A 15,537-nucleotide genomic window follows, 5' to 3' on the forward strand; every position below is an offset into this window, starting at 1 on the left:
ATTTGGTAAATATCACATTGTAGTATAGGTATATGATGCAAGAAAGCAAGCTTATATCATCATAAAAAAAAAACCTTCCCATTTCACCCATCCATTTGCTCCAAATGTTTGTCTAGTTCTGCCTTGAATTTATTTAAGCTGTCAACTTCTAAAACAACAGATGGAGGTTTGTTCCAGCAATCCACCACTCGCTGGTTAAAGGCAAATTTCCGCACATCTATTCTACAACTGTCTTTCCTCAATTTGAATTTATGTCCCCTCAGGTGATTAATCCGGGCAAGAGGAAGAATCCCATCAGCATTGAGCATGTTCAAACCATTCAAGGCCTTACACTTCAATCAGATCCCCTCGCAGGTGCTTGGTCTCCAGACGCTTTAATTTGCAAAACTTAAGTCTTTCTTTGTAAGAGCAATCTTTGTTTCATTCACTAATCTTGTTGCCCTTCTCTGTACTCATTCCAGAAGCTCTACATCCTTCCTACGATATAGAGCTGCTGGAACAGGTCTGGAGGCCTGTACTGTATACAGGCCTCCAGACCTGTTCCTAGAGGCCTGTATACAGTACTCAAATTGTGGCCTGACCATTGCCTTATACAAGGGGATAATCACATCCTTTTCCCTGCTAGAAAACTTCATTTTAGAAGTATTGTATCACTTTATTTTGGATTATTAAAATTTAAATTTTAATAATCTAAAAAACCACTAAGGAGTTTTAGACCATTGAAACTTTCTTGTTGGTAACCTTAAGATATTTCTGAAAGGAAAGCATAACTAGTTACAATTCAATCAAGCATAACGTTCATTTTGAAATACAGTGTTTGAAGTACTTTTAATTCATTAAAGAGGTTTAAATTTTCTAATTTTCTTAAATTTTGTCAGGTAATAGTAAAAAAAAAAAAAAAAAAAAAAAAAGGAAAAAAAAAAAAAGTACGCTTTCTTTAATTTTCTGACACATTAATTTTAAATTATTTTCTTTCACTTTAAAAACCAGGAAGCAGCCAAAGAATTCCATTTTAGTGAGCTGTTGGATATGGTTCTTATATTAACCACAGCAGCTCACATCTGGTGAGTATGGGTTTGGCACACCCAGAGTCCTGAGCTGGATATCATCATTCTTCTCTTTCTTGGTGATTCTCTTCTACTTTTCTTTCTTTCTCTCTCTCTCTCTCTCGGCTGGTGCAACATAAGCCTCAGGCTTCCTTGCACCATATAGCTAATAATAATAATAATAATAAACACACACAGCAGCAGCAGCGCTCCACCCAGGCCATAAGGAAGATAAACAAGTGGTATACCCCACTCGACCTAAGAAAGGAGCCCCCCCAACCAGGAGGTACAAAAGAAGCTAGAAAGATGAGCAGAGAAAACACTCCATGACGGACACTACAATGATCTCCATCAAGAGCACATAGATAAAACTGCTTCCAATGCATGGCTCACGAGTGGGACACTCTTCCCCGAGACTGAAGGATTCATGTTCGCCATCCAAGACCAGGTAATCAACACCAGAAATTATAGAAAATACATCACCAAGGAGCCTGGAGTGTCCGATGCCACCTGGCCTCAGAAACGATCCAACTCATCACCGTGGGGTGCAAGGTGAACACCCAGACTGAGTACACTCATAGACATGAACAGGTAGCAAGGATAATACATCACAAGCTAGCGAAGACAAACAAAATACCAGTTGACCAAAGAAAGTGTACCATACTACAAGTACGAACCACAGGCAGTACTAGAGACCCCAACCCACAAACTGCACTGGAACTGCGCCATAATAACGGATAGGGCAATCCCACACAACAGACCGGACATAACCCTTGTGGACAAGAAGGAAAAGACTACCTATCTGATTGACATAGCGGTACCCAATACTGGCAACTTGCAGAAAACCCATGGGGAAAAAATCAGGAAGTACACAAACCTAAGACAGGAGATCAAAGAGATGTGGCATATGGAACAAGTAACGACCATCCCGATCATCGTTTCAACCACAGGTATGGTGCCAAAGACTATATAACAGCCTAGCAGCAATAGGTCTCCCAGTGAACACCTACAAGGAACTCCAGAAAATCACAATCCTGGACACCTGTAATAGTCAGAGAGTTCCTTGACCAACAGTAACACCAGACATAACAACAATCACCCTGCATACTTGGTAGCAACCCCAATCAGGGAGAAATAATATAAGAGCAATAATAATAATATAATGTGTTTTTATATGCTTTACAGTATTTACAAAACATGATGTTTTCTTAGAACATTTCCCTAAGATGTTAATAATATTTCTATAAGGTGTTTCTGATATTGCCCTTTATTATCTATAATGATATGTTTTTGGGTGCTTCATAGTGTACAATGATGTATTTTTAGTCTTCCTGGTTGAATAAACCCTAGGTCATCTGCCTGACTAATTCATACCAACTTGAAAAAAAAAAAAAATTCTGGAGGGGGGGGGGGAAGAAATCCCTTCCATCAGTAACAAATTCACGGAAGCTAAAAAGCCATCAAAATCTTCCTCGTGCTTATGTTTCTGAATTAAAAAAAACAAAAAAAAAACCCAGAAATAAACAGTTACCTTCATATAAAATAAAAATGTAACCTGTTATGTTTTTGTTCTGGTAACTTTTTCTAGCACCATGCAAGCAACCCACTAAGATGTTTGCTGTATTATATTTCATGAAATTACAGTTTTTAGATTTAAAAAGAAACGAAAAAAGTGGGGCAGGAGTACTATAAAAACTTTTCATTTATAGGGTTTTACGCATGTTTGGAGAAGATATTTAAATGATAAAACTCAAAACTTATGAAAATTCTTTTTCAAGAAGTTTTACAGCTAGGATTAAATGAATTCCATTGATTTACATGAGATGTTAACAGTTCTGCACTGGATTTGGTGAAACCCAAGTCTCTGACTATGTCATCTAATTCTCTATGAAGAGGGGAAATGTGGAGACTTGCTTGAGCATGCTTCACTGAAATGAGCAACGAGCTGGGAATTGGCAAGTGTTCACTATGTGGCACTAGGGCAATAGAGAATGATATATCCATATATAATAATTTCTTTAATCTTTAGCCATCCTAAACACTGGAATGTCCCATCATATGAAAGCAGCAGTTACCGTGGTGTTAGTGAGCTCCCTCCCTCTCTCTCTCTATAATTTCATTTATATAAGGCAGCTATGAAACCATACCTAAGACTACTGAGTCCAGGTATGATAGAGGCCATTTTTAAAAACAGATGTTGATCTTAAAAAAGACCAAAAGATAGGCAACATGACTGTTAGGTTGACAAAAGGGTGCCCTTGGAGGGAGATCTCATTAAGGTTTATAAAGCTTTGGGAGAGGTGGCAATAAAATGAATGAAGGTGAAATTTTTAAATATATTAAGCAATGCCAGAACCAAGTTTATAGATTCAAGTTAAAGGGAAAGATTTACAGAAGAGACAGAAAGAAATTTTTTTTACTTTAGCTGGCAAGGTGTTTGTCATCAGAGTAAGTTGTCACTAGGTATTTAAGGTCAACAGCTTGGGGAAATGCAAAGGTCAGCTAGCGCCCACAAGAGAAAGGAAACATAGGTGTTCGGGTTTTTTTTTTTTTCTTTTTTTCTGACTGGTAAAGTAAAAGGTTGGCTTCTTTGTACTTCATGCCAATACTAACAGTAAATTCTCTTCTGTATCAATGTAGCACGTACAGATATATGTCATTGTAAGCTCCCTGACTCCATTTTATTGTGTTCATTCTTTTCTTGTTTAAAATAAATTCCATTTATTGTGATTGTGGTACTCCCTCCTTTGGTGGGTGTAGAGTATATCTCCTTGAGCAGGGAGTGGTGTGTTTGCACTAATAGAGGTGGGTGTCAATATTCTCAATTAGTTAGTTTTTCAATAATTATTTTAATTAGTAAGGTAGCGGTGCTACTTGGACAGCAAAATCTGGGCCTTATCAAGTATAACCTTAATTGCTGCATTAGTATGTCATATTAATTGTTTTATAATAAGAGTTCATTTCTACAATAGTCTTGAAGACACAGTCAGATCCAGAGGCATAACTATGGTATAACAAGTGTGGGCCCTGGCCACAGGTGCCAGTTCATCACAGGCATCAGAGTTAAAGACTTAAAATAACTGACCTTACAATTTATTTTAAAAATATTTCAATTATTATAAGTCGCTTTTCCTGAAATACCATCTCAAGGATAATAATTTAATAACTATTTTATTATAAAAATAATTATTAATAATCAATATAATTAATTCAAAAATATTCAATAATTAATATTATAATATAACTATAATTTAATTATTTTTATGAAAACAAAGGCATATTTTTGATATTTGACCATAGGTGTCAAAATTCTTTGTTATGCTTCTGGTCAGATTGATTCTTGTAATTAAAATGTCAGGTTAAAATTAAAATGTTAGGTTTATTTATTGTAGTCACTTTTTTCCCCATACTGCACTGCAAAACTTATAAACAGATAAATAGATATAGTTCCACTTGGATTGTTCAGCACAAGCTAAAACAGTACAGAAAAAGCCACTTCTTAGCAGTATGTTGTCCATTTTATAAGAACACAAGCTTGAATTGTGCATGGTCAATAATTCTGAAAGGTTATCTGTTTGCAATCATATTAGAATAACTGTCCAAAGGATCCTTTGGCCATTGTAATTAGCATTAGCATTAGCCGAGGCTTATGATGCAAGAAACCAAGCATATACAGCATCAGCCAAAAGAAAAAAAAAAAAAAAAAAACCTTCCCATTTCACCCATCCAGCCACTCCAATTGTTTGTCTAGTTCAGCCTTAAATTTATTTAAGCTATCAACTTCCACAACAACAGATGGAAGTCAACTAACCAGCAATCAACCACCTGCTGACTAAAGGCAAACTTCCGCACATCTATTCTACAACTGTTTTTCATCAATTTGAATCTATGCACCCTCAGGTTCTTAATCTCAACAAGTGGAAGTATTCCATCAGCATTGAGCCTGCTCAAACCATTTAAGGCCTTGTACACCTCAATCAGATCACCTTGCAGGTGCCTAGTCTCCAGATACTGTAACTTACAGAATTTAAACCTCTCCTGGTAAGAGAACCCCTGTGTACCTCTCACCAGTCTTGTTGCTCTTCTCTGTAGTTGTTCTAGCAAATCTACATCCTTCCTAAAATGAGGCCTCCAGACCTGTCCGCAGTACTCAAGGTGTGGCCTGACCATTGCTTTGTACAAAGGTATAATCACCTCCTTGTTTCTGCTAGCAAAATTCCTATATATAATTGGCAAACTCCATGATCTGCTCTGGAAGCCTGTCTGTACTGCTCAGAGAACTTCATATCCGACTGCACAATTACCCCATGGTCTTTTTCATTCTCCACCTCCATGAGTGTAGTACCACACAGTTGGTACATTTCTCTTGGGTTACTGCTACCCATATGCAGTACAGTAAACCCCCTGCTATTTGCATGGGTTATGTTCCTGAGAAGTGCCACGAATACTGAGTTATGGTGCCCATAGTAATAAAAGGGTTCCGTTCCAAAGTATGAAATATATAACAAAAACTAGTCTAAAATTTTGTCTGTATATATTATAAGTATTTACCTACATAATATGACTATGTACATAGACAAACGTAGACAGTACGTGTGAAATACAAGCATAAGGCATCGAAATGAAAATAAGAAACAATTTAATATTAAATGTAATATTTATTAGACATTTTAAACAAACCTTTAAAAAACATATCAAAAACATGGGTTGCTGGGCGAAAAATAACTTGTAATTGAAGTTTGTTTCTTCATTTTTTTTTTTATTCAGCTCCTTTTGAATTTCCCCGTAATTGTAAGAACTAGAACAATTACTCTTGAAATTACATTTCAAGAGTAATTGTTCTACGTCTTGTTTACACTTGATGCTTCTTTCCAAATTAGGATCCATTTCCACCACCTTTTCTAAAAGTTGTATGGAGAGGCTAAAGATTTCCTTTAATGATTTGCTATTTAATTCTGGTCTAACAATATCGAGATCTTCCTCCTCAGGATCATTTTGGTTTTCATTTGACCTTGTTACTAATTCATCCAACTCTTCTATTGTAAGTTCATCTGCATGAGTCTCAATAAGTTCCTGAATGTCTGTTGCATCAATGTTTTCAATGCCCCCGCCTTCTATTCCCTGTGCGATTTCTACAATATCAGCAACCAGTTCATTGACATTAGGGATCGTTTTAGCAACAACCACTTCTGGCCACAATTTTCGCCAACACGCATTAATTGTAGATGCACTTATCTCATCAACTGATGCCTTGATGTTGATCAGGCAATCTGCAATGTTATAATTTTTCCAACTTTGACTTACAGTTAAGTCCCACTCCCTTTCAATTTTTTCAATTAAGCCAGTAAAAGTTTTCCTAACATAGTAGGACTTAAACGCAGAAATCACACCTTGGTCTAGCAGTTGTAAAAGTGATGTGGTGTTGGGTGGCAAAAACACAATTTCAATGTTTGGGTGGTCAAATTCTAGACTACTCAGATGTCCTGGCACGCTTTCAATAAGAAGCAGAACTTTGAAAGGCAAAGATTTTGAAGCTAAGTATCTTTCCACCTCTCGCACAAAGCTATCATTAAACCACTCTCACTAAAAAGTGTAGTTGTTACCCAGGCTTTTTTATTGAATTTCCAATAAACTGGAAGATGACCTTTATTCTTTTCCTTCAAAGCACGTGGATTCTGCAATTTATACACGAGCATTGGTTTGATCATGTGTCCACTAGCGTTTTCACGAAACAAAAGAGTAAGCCTATCTTTGGAAGCTTTGAATCCAGGAGAAGATTTTTCATTTTGTGTTAAGTATGTTCTAGCTGGCACTCTCTTCCAAAACAACCCAGTTTCGTCTGCATTGAACACCTGTTCGGGAACATATCCTTTGTCCATAATTATTTTTTTTAGTTTAGTTGGGAAACTTTCTGCAGCCACGAAATCCGCTGATGCAGACTCGCCTACAAGTTTCACATTATGAAGACCATGTTGATTTTTAAATCTTTCAAACCAGCCTTTGCTAGCTAAAAAACTTATCCCGCCAGTGCTATCACCAGTTTCGCTAAAGTGTCGATAAAGGTGTTTTGCCTTTTCACGAATGATGAGTGAACTTAACGGAATTTTATTTTGAGTTCGGTCTTCTATCCACAGATTTAAAGCCTTTTCCATTTTTTTTCTAATTTAACATCACGAGTTACAGAGCAAATTTTTGAAGCAATTAGGGCGTTTTCACAGACACTACGGCGGATTTTTTCTTCCGATTTCTTGATTGATCGTACTGTTGACTCATTGATTTTATAATGTTTTGCCAACGACCGAGACACTTTCACCATTAGAAATTGTCTAATAACTCAATTTTACTCGCTAATGTCATCACCTTCTTTGATCTTTTCACAATTCCCTTGTTGTTTGTAGCCATATTTTTGTAGGGTTAGAAAAGAACTTGTCCACAATACAGTCACTTTCTTTTAACTGTTAAACACGCTTGAAAAAGCCTGTTTGCATCCACACACTGCAAAACAGTAGATTTTTCATTTTTCACTTTGTAAACATATCAATTAAAAGCAAGCGACGAAACCTTCCATGACAAGCGCATTACACATACCGAACAAGGATTAGCGGGAAACATCTGCACTCGCGATTCTCCCCCCCCCACTCACCGAGCGCTGTTTTGGCCATGCAGGATGATTTTAGCCACGCCAATGTTTTTTTTTATGGCAGAAAACGTTCACGGCACTTTAAAATTCACATTTTTTTTTTTAGGTTTAAATCAGACCGCGAATCGCGGGGGTTTCCTGTACTTCAGTTGCCACTTCTCAGCCCATCTACCTAACTTTTCTATATCCTGCTGCAGTAGCATACTGTCTTTACTATCACTAACAACCCTGCCAACCTTTGTATCATCTGCAAACTTGGACATTAAGCCTGATATACCTTAATTGATATTATTAATACACAAAACAACAATGGGCCCAGCATCGAACCCTTGGGGACTCCACTAATAACATTAGTGCATGTAGAGCAGTGTCCATTTATTACCACTCTCTGCAGTCTCCCACTCAACCATCCCTTTATCCATTGCAGCAACTTGCCCTTAATGCCATACTGCTCCAATTTGCACAGCAGTCTTCCATTTGCAACAGTATCAAAAGCTTTCCTGAAATCCAAGTATATGATATCAAAATTATTTTTTAATACTAATAAGGTCCCTTGCATTTATTTATTTATGATCATAATTAAACTTCAATTCTTTCATCAACTTCATAAAAATCTACTGAATTATAACTTCACAACTTGTTTCTTATAAAGAAGGAACGAATTCTCAATCACTGGAAATGTTTTGTTTTCTTCATTGCATTTAAAACATATAAAGAAATATACTTACACCTGAATCTCTGGTGGCTTTAACAATTTACCATGATGATAAACTGGAACTTTAAAGAAACGGCCCTTGTTATATGCAATAATGTAATCACTATGATCCAGGTGCACTATCTTGTCTAATCAGACAAAAAGAAAAAGAAAAAAGAGGCTAAACAATATTTAAAATTTTCAATGTATCTTCTAGAGCAATTGTAATTTCCTTATACATATAAATGTGAATATTTCAAAAATTTTTTTTTATTTTTTTATTTTTTATTTGATTAGTATTGGACATATATGGTGCAAGGAAACCACAGGCTACACTGGCCAAAAAAATAAAACAAATATTAATAATAAAAAATAAATAAATAACATGTGCTTTCCACTTCACATAGGTAATATTTCTAAGTTGTTGACTATCTGTGGAGTCAACTTATTCTAGCAATTAACAACTTGTTATTAAAAAGAAACTTCCTATAATTCAGTCTAAACCTCTTTCCACATACAGTAAGACCCCCATATCCGCAGAGGATATGTACCAAAACCCACTGTGGATGGCTGGAACCGCAGATATAAGCGAACACCTGCTGACCCCTGTGATTTTCTTGTACATACATACATTTAATAAAGTTTAATTGATAAATTAAACACACAGTAAGACATTACCAACATTAAATACGGTAATAATAAAGTACAGCAGACTCTCGATTTACCAGTACACTTCAAGACTCCAAATTAAAAAAATAATAATAATAAATAAATAAACCAGAAATCATAAAATTCAAGTAATAACTAGAATAGGTATAAACAGATAATTTGCAAGTCGTAAATAAGCAACAAGAACCGGCGTTATAAGTCGTCACTGGGAGATTAGTGTACCTATTATCTTGCAACCCCTGCTATCTTCACACCTACTGCTCAAAACAAAAAAAAAACAGACCAAATGTTTAGTTTGATTTAGTGCATCGCGTCGATTGTTGTGTTCTGTCGCACCGCAAAAAAACAAATTTTTGTTTTGTTATTTATGTCAATGATGTTGGAAATTTTTTTTTTTTTTTTAATAGTAATTACTGTTTTTTTTTTTTTTTTGTTTAGAAATTGCGAAAATGATGGTCAAATGCAAGAGTTGTGCTTTCAAATTAAACAATGAAATTTTTCAAAAGTTTGAAAACGGTGCATCCATTAAATGTCTAAAGAACCATTATAATGTTGGTGACCAAACCATAAGCGACATTGTAAAAAATAAAGGGAAGCTATTCGATTTAAAATTGACATCGTAAAAAATAAAGAGAAGCATCGTGCTGGACATGCGAGTAGTACGTGTCAAGTTTTTTCATTTTTTCCCCTCTGTGGATAACTGATTCAGTGGATACGGGGGCACAACTGTAATTTGAATTAATGGCCCTTACTTCTAGAATTATTTATAACACTGAAACATCCGCCTTCATTCATTTTACTATACCCTCTCAGAGGCTTATAGACCTCAACCAGGTCTTTAAGATGCCTAGTTACTAAGCTCTACAGCAGGGGTGGGCCACATCCGGCCGGCGACGATGTTGAATCCGGCCCCCTCGGTGAATGCATAAATATAGAAAATCCATACCTGACTACACTCGCCGTAAACGTTCGGCTTAATTCGGTTCAATCGGGAATCGTGGCCAGTACAACAGTAACCAAGTGATTCTACGCAGCATCAAAGAGTTATTTTCTAATTATTATTGTAGCATCAATCGAACGAAGTTCCTTTGGGTTTGACTTCTTATTGAAAAAAATAATATTGGTGCGAGATATTTTATGTTTTATGCCTTTTCTAATTATTACAATTTTTAATTTAATATTATTTATAGCCCATAAAATGAGCCAATTAAAAAAAAAAGAAAAATTGATGCCGAATGCCACATTTTCAATGATAATTGGACATTCGGATATTTTTTTTAAAAATACATTAATAATTTGGTAATTCAAGTAATATAACATTTTTTAGGTTCTGATTTTTTTTATTAAATCGTTCAACCTATTCCGGCCCGCACCATGATGCGAAAATTTCATTCGGCCCGCATCATGATACGAAAATTTCATTTGGCCCGCTGACGAAAAAAGTTGCCCACCCCTGCTCTATAGCCTACATATTTGAAATATTTCCTCACATTGGTGCCCGCCCTTTTCAAGATCTCACAAAGCAGGTTTCTAATCTTTGAACCCTTTCAAGAAGCTCATATTTTTTTTAGGTGTGGTCTCCATAATTGGAAAAAGTATTCCAAATGCAGTCTTATAAGTGCCAATACAGTAGAATTAGGACCACCCTACTCTACAAGAAATGTTTGATAAATTATTGAAAGAACACCATGTGCTGCCCTTGTTTGCCTGTTTATGCTGCTTTGAGAACTTCATGTTTAACTGCACTGTAAGCCTGAAATATCCTTCTTTCTCTACTGTTTTTAATTCAACTTCACTGAGTGTACATATTATTTTGGGGATGCTATTCCCAAAGTGTAGACCTTGCATTTTGCCATATTAAACCACAGCTGCAATTTTCTGACATTCCATGAAGCATATCCAAGTCATTCTGAAGGAGTGCTACTTAGAAGTGATCATTAACTACTCTCCCACAATCTTCACATTATCTGCAAAATTTTTACTGCACACCCTTTATCCCATTTTGAAGACAATTTATGAAAATCATAAACAATGGTGGTCCCAAAACAAATCCTTGGTAACACCCAATTCTAATGTTAGACCAATATAACAAGTAACCATTAATCACAACCCTCTGCTATCTAGCAGAGGGTAGTCCATCTGCGTAGTCCATCTTAGAATCTTGTCTGTGATTACAACACAGTATTAGTACCCTCTCAACAATCTGTCTAGTTTTTCTTTGAATTTATTTAAATTACCCACTTCCACAAAAACGGATGGAAGTTTGTTTCAACAAACAACTGCTTGCAGGCTGAAGGCAAACTTCTGCACATCAATCCCACACATCCTTCCTCAATTTGAATTTATGCCCCCTTATGTGTGTAGTCTCAGCAAGGGGAAGAATGCCATCAACGTTGAGTTTACTCAATCCATTCAAGGGCCTTGAACAAGTCAATCAGATCTCGCAGGTGCTGCAATTTGTAGAAATGAAGCTTTTCTTGGTAAGAGCAACATTTTTTATCCCATCACTAACCTCATTGTCCTTCTTTACACATGTTTCAACAGATCTATATCCTTACTAAAGTGAACAAAGAGATAACCACCTCATCCCTGCTAGCAAAGTTCCCGTATAACAAAATCCAATTGTTAAGGCAATTCAGGCAACACAATTTTTTTTGAATATACAGTATCACATTAACTGTACATTACCACATAACTTGTACATTACAGGAATAATTAGTATTAGTAGAATGAATGATGCAAGAAAGCATGCTTATATAGCATCAGCAAAAAAAAAAAAAAACCCTTTTCCCATTTCACCTATCCATCCCCTTCAACAGTTTGTCTAGTTCTTCCTTCTTGAATATATTCAAGCTATTCACTTCCATAACATCAGATGGAAGTTTGTTCCAGCAATCAACTAAAGGCAAACTTCCACACATCTATTCTGCAACAATCCTTCCTAAATGTGAATTTTTGCTCCTCGTGCACGTAGAAGAAGAGTCCAATTAGCATTGAGCTGGCTTGATCCATTCAAAGCCTTAAACATCTCAATTAGTTTAACTTCTGAAATATTCTAGTAATTTAAATTGTGTAACATATTGTAAATTTAAATTTAGTAATCTTTCTAAAGTTCAAATGTTACCTTAATAATGGTTGCTAAAAGATCCATTTACAAGGTCCAAAGTCCAAGGATACTGTGGCCTATGCCTAGTCCCCAGACACTGTAATTTGAAAAACTTAAGCCTTTCTTCGTAAGAGCACCCCTTTGTTCCATTCACTAATCTTGTTGCCCTTCTCTGTACTCGTTCCAGCATCTCTATATCCTTCTTGAAATGAGGCCTCCAGACTTGTATACAGTATTCTAGGTGTGGCCTGACCATTGCCTTATAAAAGGGAATAATCACCTCCTTATCCCTGCTAGAAAAATTCCTATATATCACTGACAATACACCATGAGCTACTCTTGCAGCCCATCTGCACTGCTCAGAAAACTTCATATCTGCCTGCACAATATGAAGTTTTCTGAGCAGTGCAGACGGGCTGCACTTCCTCTTGCTCAGAATAATCACCTGAGAGGGCATAAATTCAAATTGAGAAAAGACAGATGTAGGATAGACGTGAGGAAATTTGCCTTTAGCCAGCGGGTGGTTGGTGGAATAGACTTTCATCTCTTGTCGTGGAAGTTGATAGCCTAAATAAGTTTAAGGCTCAGCTGGACAGGTATTTCGAACGAACAGAGAGTGGAAGTGGTTATTTTTTATTTATTTATTTATTTATTATTATTATATTTTATTTCATTTTATTTTTTTTTTTGGCTGATGCTGCATAAGCTTGCTTTCTTGCATCAAATGCCTCTACTAATGCTAATGCTAATATGGAAATGCCTGCGGCCATTTCCAGCATGAATCATGAATTTGTCATTTGTATAGCCTGTGGTGTATTCTAAGGTTGGTCTAATGGACAAACCTAGCTGAACTGATGATTCTTTTCTTTGCACATGATGGAAAGAAACTTTTCTTTGCACAGGAGTTTACCGATCTCAAATTACAAGAAGAATTGAGTCACTGAAGAAATGTGTGCTTGCCCTAGAAACAAATGTAACTGGGAGCTCATCAGGAACTTAAGTATCTTGTAACCTGTCAAGTGATGTATCTCCAATTTGAGTCCCAGATAAAAGCAATCAAGTGCATACTGCTCTGGTTGAAAATGATCTAGTTTTATTGGGAGCCTGTATTGTTAAACAAAAGATAAGTGGACCAGAACCAACCAGGATGTATTTGCTGGGAGCAACAATTAATGATGTTGCCAACAGAGTGGCAGATTTTAAGGGAGGCAAAGAGGTAATTATTATTCATTTGGAGACTAAAGATATTAAATGAACATGACCTGACCATTTGTTGAATAAAAATAGGGCCATGCTGAAAAACTGCTGAGAGTTAGGTCAGAATATGTATTTGTCTGCAATTCTGCAGAGACACAATAGGAGGGATTATATGCTGAAAGCCTTGTAATCCACAAGAAGCATGATATTAACTCAAGACTTGAAGGAATCTGCAAGACTCTGGGGAGGGGGAATTTTTATCAGTGCGGCCTACACTTGTAGTAGAAGGAATCTATTTTGTAGAGATGGTATTCATTTGGACAAAGGTGGTGTAAGGAGTTTTGCCAGTATCACTGAGGATAGGTTCCAGGGAAATTGCCAGTTTGGGGGGGGGGATAAGGGTAATATACTCTGTGTTTTTCTAATGAAATGGATCAAAGTAATGCTTCCACTCATCTCAAGAATTCTTTTTGTTCACACAAGAGCCAATGTTGCAAATGAGCAGAATGAAAAAGATAGGGAATAAAAGTCTAAATAACTTCAAGGGGCATGTCAGAGTAGTAAAGTATAGAAGAATACTTAGTCTTAACTGTATCTACAGTGTCAGGAGGGTTGTCAATAAAATGGCTGAATTTAAACTCCTGGTTAGAACAACTAATGCTGACATAATAGGGCTAACAGAAATGTGGTGCCACCTGGAAATTGGGGATGAAGAGTTCCACTACATTATGCATAATGTATTTAGAAAAGAAAGGGATGATAGAAGAGGTGGTGGCATCATGCTTCTTATCAAAAGCAGCCTGAATGCAAAAAGAGCTTTTGCCAAGTCTGAAGTTGTCTGCCAGCACAGAATCTGTAGTGTGAGTTAGTTGGAAACAACGGTATAATGAGTAATCTACAGATCAGAAGATTGTGAAGAGTAAAATGAATCTTTACATTCAGTTGGAATGGCCAAGTAAGTGCGAATGTCTTATTTATGGGTGACTTCAATCTTTCACAAATTGATTGGAATAAATGGGAGAGAAACTCACTTTAGGGAAATTTTTTTTTTAAATAGACTAGATTATTATTTGTATCAGCATGTCAGAGATAATAATAGGGGTGAGAACATTCTTGACCTCGTCATTACACATGAATTAGATGACATCACAGGGCTTAAAATACAGAAACCATTGGATCGTTGTGATCATGCAGTAGACAGTTAGATGATGAAGAAAGATGTTGCAGTAGTTAAAGGTAAAGGCAATGGTTTTATTTTCAGAAGAGGGGGCTGACAGTTTAAGGTGCTATTTGGCATCTATTAATTGGGACAATTTAAGAGTGAGGACAAATATACTTGAATTACGGAATACCTTTAAAGCAAAAATCACAGAAGCCATGATGGTATTTTTTTTTTTTTTTTTTTTTTTTTTTATGAAAAGCCCAAACAAGAGAGGTATTAGAACCTATAGTACTAAGTACCGTGCCTGGGTTGGAGGTTGGAGGACGAGAGAAGTTATTTGCTGACATTAGACTTGAACTTCTGTAGAGTGTAATTTTCGGGAAAGACATATGAAGGAAGGGTGTTCCAGAAAATGGCAGTTGAATGAATAAATTGAGGAAGATGAAAAATTGGTTCTGTGAGTTTGAAGTTGAACAGTAAATGTAAATGGATGTTGGCTGGTGGTGGCACGTGTTTGGACTGTTTTGAAAGAAAGACCAGGAATTATAGAAGCCAATTCAGAAGAACAGTGCCCATGGAAGTATCTGTAGAAAATGGATGCAGAAGAAACAGTACATCTATGAGACAGCATGTGGAAAGACTGTGTTAGAGAGGAATCATTAATTAACCTAACTGCCCTCTTCTGAATAGAATCCAGAAGCCTGAGATAGGTTTTGGGAGCACCACCTGAGATGTGGGAACAATATTCCATGGTAGGGCAGATCTGCGATTTGTACGGAGAAAACAGCCTGTTTGGAAGAAAGGTAATGCCAAGAGCAAAAGAGAAAACCAAGTTTTTCAGATGTAGATGAAGCAATGTTTGTAATGTGCTTGTGTAAACAAAGATTCGATAGTTATTTGTTAGTTTTTTGGTTTTTAGAGCATTAGCAACTAACACCATATTCCTCTGGGGATAAGCGATGGTCATTCCCTGACCTTTCCGCATCCTCCATATTTGGTGGTCACGGGCTCGAACCCCGGTCT

The 15,537-nt window shown here is 36.4% G+C and overlaps 1 protein-coding gene across 1 annotated transcript in view; it reads right to left on the reverse strand.

Moving 5' to 3' along the window:
• LOC150076325 (carnitine O-palmitoyltransferase 1, muscle isoform-like) overlaps window positions 1-15,537 on the reverse strand; it is a 429,351-nt gene that overhangs the window by 133,381 nt on the left and 280,433 nt on the right. The window contains exon 10 of the mRNA XM_090387587.1: window positions 8,415-8,529. Coding sequence (XP_090243713.1) covers window positions 8,415-8,529 — 115 coding nt within the window. The remainder of the gene's footprint in view (window positions 1-8,414; window positions 8,530-15,537) is intronic.

The sequence above is a fragment of the Mastigoproctus giganteus genome, chromosome 13 (assembly GCF_048544385.1).
Source record: "Mastigoproctus giganteus isolate SK-2022 chromosome 13, ASM4854438v1, whole genome shotgun sequence".
NCBI lineage: Eukaryota > Metazoa > Arthropoda > Arachnida > Uropygi > Thelyphonidae > Mastigoproctus > Mastigoproctus giganteus.